This window comes from Serinus canaria, chromosome 2 (assembly GCF_022539315.1).
Source record: "Serinus canaria isolate serCan28SL12 chromosome 2, serCan2020, whole genome shotgun sequence".
Taxonomy (NCBI): Eukaryota; Metazoa; Chordata; class Aves; order Passeriformes; family Fringillidae; genus Serinus; species Serinus canaria.
Window position 1 is genome coordinate 2,422,877 of NC_066315.1, and position 12,191 is coordinate 2,435,067.

Sequence of the window (12,191 nt, forward strand, 5' to 3'; positions counted from 1 at the left end):
CTGAGGGAAGCCTGGGCTTTCAAAAGCAAGAAAACTTTGGGGAGTCTGGGAGAAACTGATGATTCAGGCTGAGCAAATGATGGGAGAGCACTCTGTGAGAGAGCCTGGCTTGCCAAGCACCTTGGTGTGGGCTGCTCCCATCAAATCAGACACTGGGCACTCACAAGCCCTCTCCAAATGTCCTCAGGAAAAAATTCTGGACTCAAACATGCATTTTTTTCTGTTTCTCTGGAGGTTGAGCTAAGTTGACTGTTGTATTTTCTTAGACCCCTGAGGAAAGGAGGAATGAGGAATTTGACTCCATGTTCTCAGAAGGCTGATTTATTATTTTATGATGCTATATTATATTAAAGAATTCAATACTAAACTATACTGAAGAATACAGAAAGGATACAGACAGAAGGCTAAAAAGATAATAATGAAAACTCGTGATTGTCTCCAGAGCCCTGGCACAGCCTGGCCCTGATTGGCCAAAGAGTGAAAACAACTCCCAGCAGAATGCAATGGAACAATCACCTGGGGGTGAACAATCTCCAAACACATTCCACATCAGCACAGCACAGGAGAAGCAAAGGAGATCAGAATTGTTTTCCTTTTCTCTGAGGCTTCTCAGCTTCCCAGGAGGAAAATCCTGGGCAAAGGGATTTTCTCAGAGAATGTGAATGCCCCACACAACCCCTCCCATTCCTTTGGAAAGCCAGAGTGAACTTGCCAGGGGTTCTCCAGTTCTCTCTGGGGTCACAGCACCCATGGCTGCTCCTCCTGCAGACAGAATTCCAGAATTCCAGCCACAGCATCCCCCTGGCTCCCAATCCCTCCTCCCAGCATGTTGGAATGCAAGCCCCTCAGGGCACAGGGAAAATTTAGGCACAGGGATTGACCTGAAACCCCTGGAGAAACTGAGATACATGAAGCTACAAAGTGAAATAGAAATATAGATTTGGAATATAGATTTTAGCTTTTAGTAGAAACTTACACTAAGTGCCTTGATCTAATATCTGGAGAGAGAGCAGAGGCCGTTTTGCTCACAGGCACAATTCTACCATAGTAGTGGTATTTCTACAAGGTTACCTGCCCCAGACAAAATGTAAGCTTAGGTCTTACCTACTCAAAATTCCACTCAATTATTACTATTTCACTTCTGCTACCATAGCAAAAATAACAATATATCCCCTTAGAACTCTCACCTTCGAAAGAGCTTAAAAGAATGTAAAATAAAGAGTTTATATATAAAGACAACACAACAACCTGTTCCTTTTTACTCTCAGCTAGAGTAAAACACCCATCACAAAGCCACACCAGGGACATGCAGGAAGAGCTGTCCCTTCCCCTCAGTCCCCCCAGCAGGAATCACAGAGCCCTTAACTAAGGTTGGAAAAGCCCTCTGAGTTTGAGTCCAGCCATGAACCCAGCACCACAAGCACCAAGCCCTGTCCTCAGGGCCACATCCACACGGTTTTTAAACATTTCCAGGGGTGGTGATCCCACCACTTCCCTGGGCAGCCTGTTCCAATGCCTGGCCACTCTTTCAGTGAAGAAATTCTCCCTAATATCCAATCCAAACCTCATCCAGTCCAACTTCAGGCTGTTTCCTCTGTCACTTGTTCCCTGGGAGAAAAGAGTGGGGCCCATCCTCTTTTCAGAGCAGCCTTTTGGATGCACAAACTCACTCCCCCAAGCTCAGCTTCCACTTTGCTCTATTCCTGCCTGCTGTACTTGCAATTCCCCCTATCAGCAGTGATTCTGCACTGCCCAGGCTGCCACAATCCCTCTCCAAGGCTGTGGAATATTGTCCCAGAAGAGCTGCTATGGTTTACCACAGCCCTGTGTCCCAGCTGCCTGTGGCTGACCTCCCAGAATATTTCATGCACAGGGGTTGGGAGGAATAATTGCAATTCACATGGGTGTTGTGCTTAAAACCCCTAGAAAAAGCTGGAGAAAATGAGTTTATTATGGCAGCATTCCCCTGCAGGGCTGGCTGCAGAGGTTATCCCTGGTCAGGATGAGTTATTGACAATTAAATGCCAAGGATGAGCCCTCTCAAGTGGGAGCCTCGGGCTGTCCAGGGTTTCAGGCAGTGGGAGAGCAGAGAGTGGAAAGCTGAAGGAGCAGGAGGCTGCTGGCAGCTTGTGCAAGCACCCAGGGGCTGCTGAGGGACAGGGAGGGCACCTCTGTCCTTTGTCACCCCCTTGTGAGCTGTGGGAAAGGATCCTGAGCCACCCTGACACATCTCACTGGCTGAGAGGTGGGGATTTGTGTCCTGTCACCCTGTGCCACCAGCTCTGCTTCCACAAACACCCCTAGAGATCACAAAGCTGCTGGGGGGTGATCCATCAGGGGCAATATCAGAATGCCAGAATGGTTTGGGTTGGAAATGAACTTCAAGATCACCTTGTTCCAACCCTCTGCCACAGGCAGGGACACCTCCCACTAGAGGTTTCCCACTAGATGTGAAATTCTAGTGGATTCCCACTAGGATTTCACACCTCCCAGTAGAAATTAAAGTCATGGAAGCTGTGGGAATTGTGTTGCCCCTCCCACCCAAGGCTTCAGGCCCCCCATTGTGAGTGAAGACAGGCACACACTCACTGGGGGCTGGCACAAACCTTCCCAGGGCTCTCAGGGACACTATGGATTGTCTCAAACCATCCCCTGAGCTCATTTAATGCACCAAACTGGCAGAGTTGTAATTTCTGACACTGAAATTTTTCAATATTCTGGACTCAAAAATGCATTTTTCCATGCAATAACTCCATGCATTTTTGCATGTAATAAGTGAATAACTCCATGAGAAAAGGAAAGCAAACCCAGAGAGAAGGGAATAGAAGCAGTAGGAAGTGGTAAAACAAAAAAAGACTCAAACTGGCTGCCTGATTGTTTTCATTTTCACTTTGATTCCCCTTGCTGCCCTTTCAAATATCTCTGTGGGGTTTGATACAGCACACCTGTGGTGGCTGGGAATGCAGGGAGATGGCAAAGGGCTGTCTGTGGGATGGCCACTGACCATCCCACAGCTTGGTGGGTGAAGCAGGGATGTGGAACAGGTCAAAAACCCACAAGTGTGGCTCTAGATGGGCCTCCATGGTGCCTGTTGGACTCTGGAGTTCCAGCCCAGCTGTGCTTCCAGATTTGTGACTTTCCCCTTTCTCCTTCAAAAAGCAAACCCAGCTCCTGCTCTGGCCACATTCCCATTTCCAGGGAGAGAAAAGAACCACCCTGGGCATCAGCTCTCTGCTCCTCCAGCTGGCCCAGAGCCAGGCAGGTTTGCCCAGCCCCGTTTTGGACACACAGCTGGTGCCAGCAGGCAGGCAGGGCACAATCAGGTGCCAAGGTCACCTCGAGTCACCTCTGCCCACACCTTTATTTCTCCAGCTGCAGGGCCAGCCCCAAATTCCAGAGGGGAATGAATTCCAGGGTGAACACCCCACATGTCTCAGTGCTATCAGAGCACACTGGGGGATGTGTGATAAGGTTATCACTGTGGGGCACAAGGGGACAGCCCAGCCCTGCATCAACTCAGCACATTTGCAGCTCCTGGAAAATGAGCCTCCCTTCACTCAGGGGCTTAGGATGGGTGGGTTTGTGCTGGTGCTGCCTGTCCTGGAGGTTTTAGTGGGGTCACTGGGGCCAGGAGGCTCCCCCTGCCCGGAGAGCTGCTGGTGCTGGCAGAGGGAAGGGGCAGGATGGGCTCAAACCGAGCAGCAGCCACTGGAAAACCAGAGGGAAACAGCACTTCAGCTCCATGGTTTAACTGGGGGGTTTAACAAAGGGATTCCCCATCCCTGGAAATATTCAGGATCAGTTTGGGCTGAGCAACCTGATGGATTGAACCTGCCCCTGATGGATTGAACCTGCCCTGATGGATTGAACATGCCCCTGATGGACTGAACATCTCCCTGATGGATTGAACATCTCCCTGATGGATTGACCCTGTCCCTGATGGACTGAACATGTCCCTGATGGACTGAACATGTCCCTGATGGATTGAACCTGTCCTTGATGGATTGAACCAGTCCTTGATGGACTGAACCTGCCCCTGATGGATTGAACCTATCCCTGATGGATTGAACCTATCCCTGATGGATTGAACCTGTCCCTGATGGACTGAACATGCCCCTGCTCCTTGCAAGGTGTTGGACTAAATGACCTTTAAGGCCACTCCATGGTTCCATGTTTTTATTCCCATGCAATACTTAGCAGAAATTCCCACTACCAAACATTATAATTTACTCCACTGACAGTTTCTCCAAGGGTGTTAGAAGAGGATGGAGAGCAGCTTTGGACTCTCTTTTCCACCCTGACAGCCAAAATGTGCCTGGAGGGGGAGAATGGCTCTGTGCCCTCTCTGTTTGCAGCTCCCAGTGGATTTTAGGGGCAGGAATGGAGGTGCTAAGGAATGACTGGATGTGCCATGCTCTGGTTGGCATGGCTGGACTCGATGACCCCGAAGGCCCTTTCCAGCCTGGCTGATTCTCCAATTAAACAGGGAGCAGCTGGGACAGGGATGTGAGAGACAAATGCTGACTTGGAAAATTTAAAGAGGTTTATTAAACCTTAACAAAAATACAACAAAGGACTACATAAGGAAAAAGCTGCTGCATGTGGATACCACGGGGCCAGTTCATCTTCAAGAGGGATGCTCAGGCTTTTGTACCCCTGGGGGTTGCATCAGCCAGCACTGGCCACTCCAAAGTCTGTCACTCAGCTCTTCTTTGCCATCTATCAGTGCAGACTGCTTTCTTGTAACTGGATTGGAGGTCAGGTGTGGCCATGCCTCACCCCCTAAGCACCAAGCTTTTCCATTCCCAACTGCCCCATGCAAGGGACACCTGTGCAGCTTCTTTGTACCTGTCCAAGACAGCCCAGGCTGTGTGATGGCAGCGATACAGGGGAGGAAATGGAACCATGGGGAGAACAGAGGACATCTCACTAAAGCTTTTCTCAATATTCACACAACAGTTCCCTTTTAATTGCGAGAGCCAATCATCTCATTATCCATCTATAACACGGAGAGCTGGGCTGGGCAGTCCCCGACGATGCCCAGACCCGAACCGCGGGACGTGGGAGCGCTCTGGGCTGTTCCCCCGCTGTTCCATGGCCGGGGTATCCCCAAATTCCTCCTTTGGGATAGCGGGGAGTGCTCTGGGCTGTTCCCCCGCTGTTCCATGGCCGGGGGATCCCAAATTCCTCCTTTGGGATAGCGGGGAGCGCTCTGGGCTGTTCCCCCGCTGTTCCATGGCCGGGGGATCCCAAATTCCTCCTTTGGGATAGCGGGGAGCGCTCTGGGCTGTTCCCCCGCTGTTCCATGGCCAGGGGGTCCCCAAGTTCCTCCTTTGGGATAGCGGGGAGCGCTCTGGGCTGTCCCCCCGCTGTTCCATGGCCGGGGGATCCCAAATTCCTCCTTTGGGATGGCGGGGAGCGCTCTGGGCTGTCCCCCCGCTGTTCCATGGCCGGGGGATCCCAAATTCCTCCTTTGGGATCGCGGGGAGCGCTCTGGGCTGTCCTCCCGCTGTTCCATGGCCGGGGGATCCCAAATTCCTCCTTTGGGATCGCGGGGAGCGCTCTGGGCTGTCCCCCCGCTGTTCCATGGCCGGGGGATCCCAAATTCCTCCTTTGGGATCGCGGGGAGCGCTCTGGACTGTCCCCCCGCTGTTCCATGGCCGGGGGATCCCAAATTCCTCCTTTGGGATCGCGGGGAGCGCTCTGGACTGTCCCCCCGCTGTTCCATGGCCGGGGGATCCCAAATTCCTCCTTTGGGATCGCGGGGAGCGCTCTGGGCCGCTCGGCACCGGGGGCGTGGCCAAACACAGAGGGCGTGGCTATGGAGGAGTGGGCGTGCCCAGGGCATCGGCCGAGTCTATTGGAGGGGCGTGGTCTATATGGAAGAGGGCGTGGTTACTGGGAAAGGGGCGGTCCCGCGGCGCCCCGGCCCCGCCAGCAGGTGTCGCCCTCCCGGCGGACACACACAAGATGGCGGCGGTGGCGGCGGGCAGCGGCGGTGGGGGGACTCGGTGACGGCGCGGCCATGTTGGTGAGGGCAATAACGGCGCCCGGGCTGCGCCGGTGGTGCCGGGGCAAGCGGGGCGCGGCCGCCGCCTGTTTCCCGCTGGGCCGGGCGCTGCTGGGCGTGAGGGGCGCCGAGGCCGCCCCCTTCCTGCAGGGGCTGCTCACTAATGACGTCACGCAACTAGTGGCGGAGGGCGACGCCCCTCCCGCGCTCTACGCGCACGCGCTGAACGTGCAGGGCCGCTGCCTGTATGACGTCATCTTGTACAGGTGAGACCAAGCGGCGCAGTGGGGGGGGGGGTTGGGAGAGACCATTGCAGGGTGGCGGGGGGTGGCTCCTGACATTTCTGGCTTAAATGTCAAAATGTCAAAATTAACATGCATAAAAGCGCTTCCTCCGTGGGTGTTGCCGTCACTCGGTGCAGCTGCTGTGGAACACCGCAGCAGACAAGTGTGATGGGTGCGATATCCCCACGCGTGGATGTTGGCTCTGCTCTGGAGCCCGGCTGTGAGGGCTGGGGGTGTTCTGGAGAGGAGAGAGCTCCCGGGAGAGCTCAGGGCCCTTCCAGCGGCACTGATGGGATTTTGGGAAGGAATTCTTCCCTGTGAGGGTGCTGAGGTCCTGGCCTAGGGTGCCCAGAGAAGCTGTGGCTGCCCCTGGATCCCTGGAAGTGTCCAAGATCAGGTTGGACGGGGCTTAGAGCAGCCTGGGATGTTGGAAGGTATCCCTGACATGGCAGGGGTGGCACTGGGTGAGCTTTAAGGTCCCTCCCAACCCAAATCCATCCTGGGATTGTGTGACAGTGGAAGGCACAGCTGAATGAAGCTTCTCCCCCAGCTGTGTCCAGGTTTGGCCCCTCAGTTTGGGAAGGACATTGAGATGATTGAGCACATCTGGAGGAGGCAACGAGGCTGGAGAGGGGCTGGGAACACAAACCCTGTGAGGAAGGTTTGAAGGAGCTGGGGCTGTTTAGTCTGGAGAAGAGGAGGCTCAGAGGTGCCCTTATTGCTCTCTACAGCTTCTGAAGGGAGGTTGGAGACAGGTGGGGTTGGTCTCTGACAGAACCAGAGGACACAGCCTCCAGCTACATCAGGGAAGGTACAGCTTGGATATTAGGAAAAATTTTTCACCAAAAGAATAACAAAGTACTGGAATGCTCTTCCCAGGGAGGTGGTGGAATCACCATCTCAGGATATGTTTAAAAAAAGCCTGACCATGGCACTTGGTGCTATGGTCTGGTTGAGGTGTTAGGGCAGAGGTTTGACTCCATCATCTTGGAGGTCTCTTCCAACCTCACCATTCTGTGATTCTGTGAAATTCCCTTCACTGTAGGTAAGAACAGAGAATTCCACATGGCCAGACCTGTTTCTGCCCCTGGGAGAAGTGAGGGCAGTGTTTGCTAGGGAAGCCACAGCAGGTGGCTGAAACAGCTCAGTTATTTCACTGTGGGATGTGGGTGCTGCTCCCTCTGTGCCATCCAGAAATCTGCACCGAAATTTCTGTGCAGAATCCAGAAATCCCTCTGTGCATTCCCACCAGGATTCAAATAAATACCCAACTTTGGCTCCTGCTGCTTTGGGGGTTTGTCTTCCTGACCTTGGGGGTGCGATTTTTTTTTTTTTTTAGGCTCCACAGGAACACAGCAGAGGAGCCTCACATCCTGCTGGAGTGCGACAGCAGCGTGCTGGACTCCATCCAGAAACACCTGAAACTCTACAAGATCCGCAGGAAAGTCACCATCACCCCCTGCCCCGACCTCTCCCTGTGGGCTGTCATCCCTGGGGACACCAGTTCCCTCCCAAAATGTGCAGACCAGGCTCTGCTCCTAACCCCTGACCCCAGGGCAGAAGTCATGGGCTGGAGACTGATTGCAAAGAAAGGAGCAAACCTGTCAGAGATTATCCCTGGGAGCCAAGTTGGAGATGTGCAGGATTACCACAGGCACAGGTATAAACAAGGTAAAGCCAAGCCCTGTTTTGCCCTATGGGTTTTGGGAGTCCACGTGCTGATTTAAGGCAGTAATAAGCTATAAACCTTTCATTCTCATGTTTTAATGCATTTCATTTGTTCATTAATAGGTGTATTAATTGCTGCTTTGAATGTTAATGTGAGCTGGTAGTTATAATTCTGTCTGGTGGCAATGTGTGGGTATAATTTTCTCTTACTCAGATTATGGGATTGGTCAGGAATGCTTAAAGAAAGCCAGGATTATTCATTTTCTTAGAGAGAAGCTTCTGTGATTGGAGTAATTTTGATTGTTTTGGGATGATGCACAGCCCAGGCATTTGCTTGTTGCTGAGGAAGGAAAAGGAAACACCCAGACTTGGCTTCCTAAGAACATTGTGGCTGGATTTGCTGGGTTAATTCCAAGGTCAGAGAGACTGGACAGGGATCTCAGTCCTGGGAGCCCCAGTGCCTTTGATTTTAGTGTGTCCATGCAGATAAAGGATGCACAGAGCAGGGAGACAAAACAATTCCTGCTCCAGCTGGGCACCAAGGACAAATGAGCCCAATCTCAGCCAGGAGCACAAACCCCGTGGGCTGGAGAGAGAAAAACAAGCAGGGTGGGAGTGCCTGGGCTAAAGCTGGGCTGGGACAATGAACTGCAAGGTGGGAATGGAGCAGAGCTGATCCCAGGGAGAGACCCCGGGAGCGCTGGTGCATTTTGGGGCCATTTTGGGTCATCTTGGGTGCAGCCCTGGCTGGGCTCTGCTGCTGCCCAAGGTGCATCCATGGAGGAGATCCTTGGAATAAATCCTTGCTTAATTCTTTCTATTCTTTATTATTTCTGTTCTGAAATATGAGTCTCTTCAAGCCGGGTCTCATAAGCTCCTGGAGGTCTATTTCACATCCAAGACAGCTCAGCTCCCTTAGAAGGGATAAAATCAGCAGGATGGCTTCTGTGGTAGTGTTGGAAACAAAAAGGTTTTAATTAAAGGCAAAATAACAAAACTCTTTACAGAGAAAAACTGAGCCAGGTGCAAGAGTTCCTTGCCCCCAGTAAAACACCTCAGAAAAGTGATTAGTTTCTCTTCTTTTTCTAGTAATTGCTGTAGTGGTTTGACACTCCCAAAAAACTCACTTCCTTTTCAGACCAGGACACTTGCTTAGGTGGGAATTTTTGGCTCCTGTCTAATGAGCTGTCCTTAGGTTTGAGGTGAAGTCCCCCAAGCCTATGAGATGTTTTTTTCACCTAATCGTGTGACATTGTTCCCAGGGGTCCCAGGATGAGAGAGGAGATGAGAACGTTGACTCCATGTTCAGAAGGCTTGGTTTATTATTTTATGATATATATTATGTTAAAACTATACTAAAAGAACAGAAGAAAGGATTTCATCAGAAGGCTGGCTAAGAATAGAAAAGGAATGAATAACAAAGGTTTGTCTGTGACTGAGACAGTCTGGGCTGGGATTGGCCATTAATGAGAAACAACCACAAGAGACCAATCCCAGATCATCTGGTGCATTCCACAGCAGCAGATAAGAATTGTTTGCAGTTTGTTCCTGAGGCCTCTCAGCAACTTAGGAGGAAAAAATCCTAAGGAAAGGATTTTTCATAGAACATGTTGGTGACATAATTGAGCAGAGAAAATGGCACTGGTAGGCCGGACATGACACACACACACACACACACACACACACACACACACACACGTGATCAGCGTCTAAGAAGAAAAAAGTTTTTATTCTGTGTGTTCTCCAGCTTGTATACTGTTAACAAAGCAGGATCTCAAGTCATTAACTACATCACAGTAACATTCTATTCATTGGTGCAAAGCAATCAATGTCAATATGATTGGCAGAAGTTTTACAGAACTGTAATAAGGCACCTGTACACACCTACTCATGCACGTGGTCTAGCTTACAGAAATGTTCATGTATCTTTCCTAATCTGTTTCCATGCTGACAGCTTTGTCTTCTTCCTTGCTATGGATACACTCAAAAATCATCAATTGTTATTTCTTCTGTTAACTCAGCTGTGCTTGCGGGCCAGCTGTCAAGCCCCCTCCATACTGAACTTCTGGGCTTATTTCCTTTTTAAGGGGACAAAGATTAGTTTTGTCACTCCATCAACAGGAGAGGCACACTGCTACACTATTCTAGCTCAGTCCAGCCTCTGTTCTAGATCATCCTTCTCAAGGCACCAACCTGCTGCCTTTGTTCTCACCCTAGGAATCCCTGAAGGGGTGAAGGATCTCCCCCCTGGAGTCGCCCTGCCCCTGGAATCCAACCTGGCCTTCATGAACGGCATCAGCTTCACCAAGGGCTGCTACATCGGCCAGGAGCTGACGGCCAGGACGCACCACATGGGCGTGATCCGCAAGCGCCTGCTGCCCGTCACCTTCCCGGGGCCCCTTCCCCCTGCTGGCATCCCTGAGGGGGCTGAGATCCTCACCCAGGCAGGAAAACGTGCTGGAAAGTTCCGTGCTGGAGGAGGAGAGCTGGGCATAGCCCTGCTGAGGCTGGCTCACCTCCACGAGCCGCTCTGCATCCCCCTGGCAGGGGACAGGGTGGAGCTCAGGGCCACCACGCCCGAGTGGTGGCCAAAAGCTGCTGCTAAGTAGGTGAGGGAGCAGCTTAGGGAGAGGTTGGGGTGGGTTGGGAATTTGGGAATGCTGCTGTTCTGTGGGGAGGGTCTTGCAGGATTCCTCACAGAGAGAACCCAAAGCTGTGGCAGATCACTGGGTTGGATCTGCTGTGGAGAGACAAAACCAGGGAATTGCAGCTTTCCCTGAGAGTAATCCCTACTTTTTTAGGGGTGCCTTTTTGGGTTCCTGTGCATTTAGGGGGTGCCCTGTGTTGTTGGATTGGATTCTGGATGGATCTCCAGGCCAACACTCACTCCTTCAGACTGTGCTCTCCCAAGCAGTGGGATCAGGAGTTTCCCTGTTCCATGCACTGATTTTTTCACTTCAGAATAACCATTCTGAGGTATTATAATTTTATTGGTTCATAATAACCATTCTGAGGTATTATAATTCTGTTGGTTTTTTTGAGTGGAGATCATGCTGCTCTTATTAAGATGTATTCTCAGGCTGAAGTTTTTTGCTGCAAATTGCTCCTTGCATTGAGCTTCTTCAACTTGCTGATGGGGCTGGTGTTTCTTCCCACCAGTGGAATTGTGTTCAGGAAGAGGAACACTTTGTGCTTCATGTGTCAGACCTTGATTTTAACTCATCCCAGCTGGGGAAAAAAGGTCTCAAACCTCCTGTCCTGTCTCCTGCTTTGGTGCCAGTGGAGGGAGCAGAGCCAGTTCCTGACTCCCTTCACTCAAACCATTTTTTAGGAGAGGAAAGGGATATTTTCAGTGCCACATGTGCTGGCTTGGCCTGGCCTTGCTGAGGGAGGATTTTCACCATGTTCTGGCTCTTTCTGTGCCACTCACCCTGTCCCTGCTGCCACCTGCAGCTGGGGTTTTCTCCATCCACCAGCCCCAGGGTTTTCAGAGCAGCCCAATGCCTGGGCATTTCTTTGCTTCATTTTTTCTGGCTGCCAGCACTCCTCTGCTTCCTCAATTTTTCTTCTTGCTGCAACATATTCCTCTCTTTTTCCAAAGCCAGCCAGCTCTGTGCCTCCTGACCCTGTCAACCTGCAGTGATTTATAGGAACCCTTTTTATTTTTGTATTGTAATCAATCCATTACACAATGAGAGAGCTGTCCAGGTGAGATCCCATTTTGTCCAAAACAAAATCAAAAAAGCCTTTGCATGAATATTTGTAACAAAACCAGTCCCAAATCACATTCTGCCTCTTCCAGTGTTACTGTGAATGGAATTTGTCTGTAAAAAAAATGCTTATATTGATTAAAATTCTATGGTTGCTGTAAAATGATGCTGTGGAATACCTCATTAATTATTGCCTCTGATTTAAGTGGGATTCATCTGAAAGAGAAGATGCCTTTTTTTTTGCTTGGTGTGAAGACATAAAACAGAATAAATGCATTTTCAGGTTGCTTGCTGACAAGAACCATGCCTTAGCCTGATGGTCAGGTGTGGGATTGGTATCAGAGTCTTTCTGCTGAGAAAATAAATGAAATTGGACCCTTCAGAGGCCACAAAAATGAGGCTGTGCTGCCCAGCTCGGCCTGAAGCAGCCTTTCCTCTCTGCCACCCATTGTGCAAAGGCTGCTCAGAATGGTTTTATTGTCCTGGGGTGAGCAGAGCCTGGACAAACCCTGAATAAAC

At 51.0% G+C, this 12,191-nt stretch overlaps 1 protein-coding gene across 2 annotated transcripts; it reads left to right on the top strand.

The window, feature by feature from the left end:
- The first annotated feature begins 5,864 nt into the window (after window positions 1–5,864).
- Window positions 5,865–11,838, top strand: IBA57 (iron-sulfur cluster assembly factor IBA57). 2 transcript variants are annotated; one of them, XM_050971807.1, is made up of 3 exons: window positions 5,865–6,031; window positions 7,634–7,965; window positions 10,180–11,838. In XM_050971807.1, exons 1-3 carry the CDS (start codon window positions 5,880–5,882, stop codon window positions 10,569–10,571), a joined length of 876 nt encoding a protein of 291 aa, XP_050827764.1. In that variant the 5' UTR covers window positions 5,865–5,879; the 3' UTR covers window positions 10,572–11,838. The 2 variants fall into 2 exon arrangements, with proteins under 2 accessions (XP_050827764.1, XP_009084005.1); XM_009085757.4 differs by having other exon boundaries at window positions 5,937–6,276.
- Window positions 11,839–12,191: the final 353 nt, after the last annotated feature.

What these genes read in the sequence shown, in the direction of transcription:
- IBA57 (XM_009085757.4), top strand. Translation starts at nt 6,026, where the DNA reads ATGTTGGTGAGGGCAATAACGGCGCCCGGGCTGCGCCGGTGGTGCCGG. An exon ending in TATGACGTCATCTTGTACAG is followed by an intron (nt 6,277 to 7,633) that starts GTGAGACCAAGC and finishes TTTTTTTTTTAG; the next exon opens with GCTCCACAGGAACACAGCAG. An exon ending in CAGGCACAGGTATAAACAAG is followed by an intron (nt 7,966 to 10,179) that starts GTAAAGCCAAGC and finishes TTCTCACCCTAG; the next exon opens with GAATCCCTGAAGGGGTGAAG.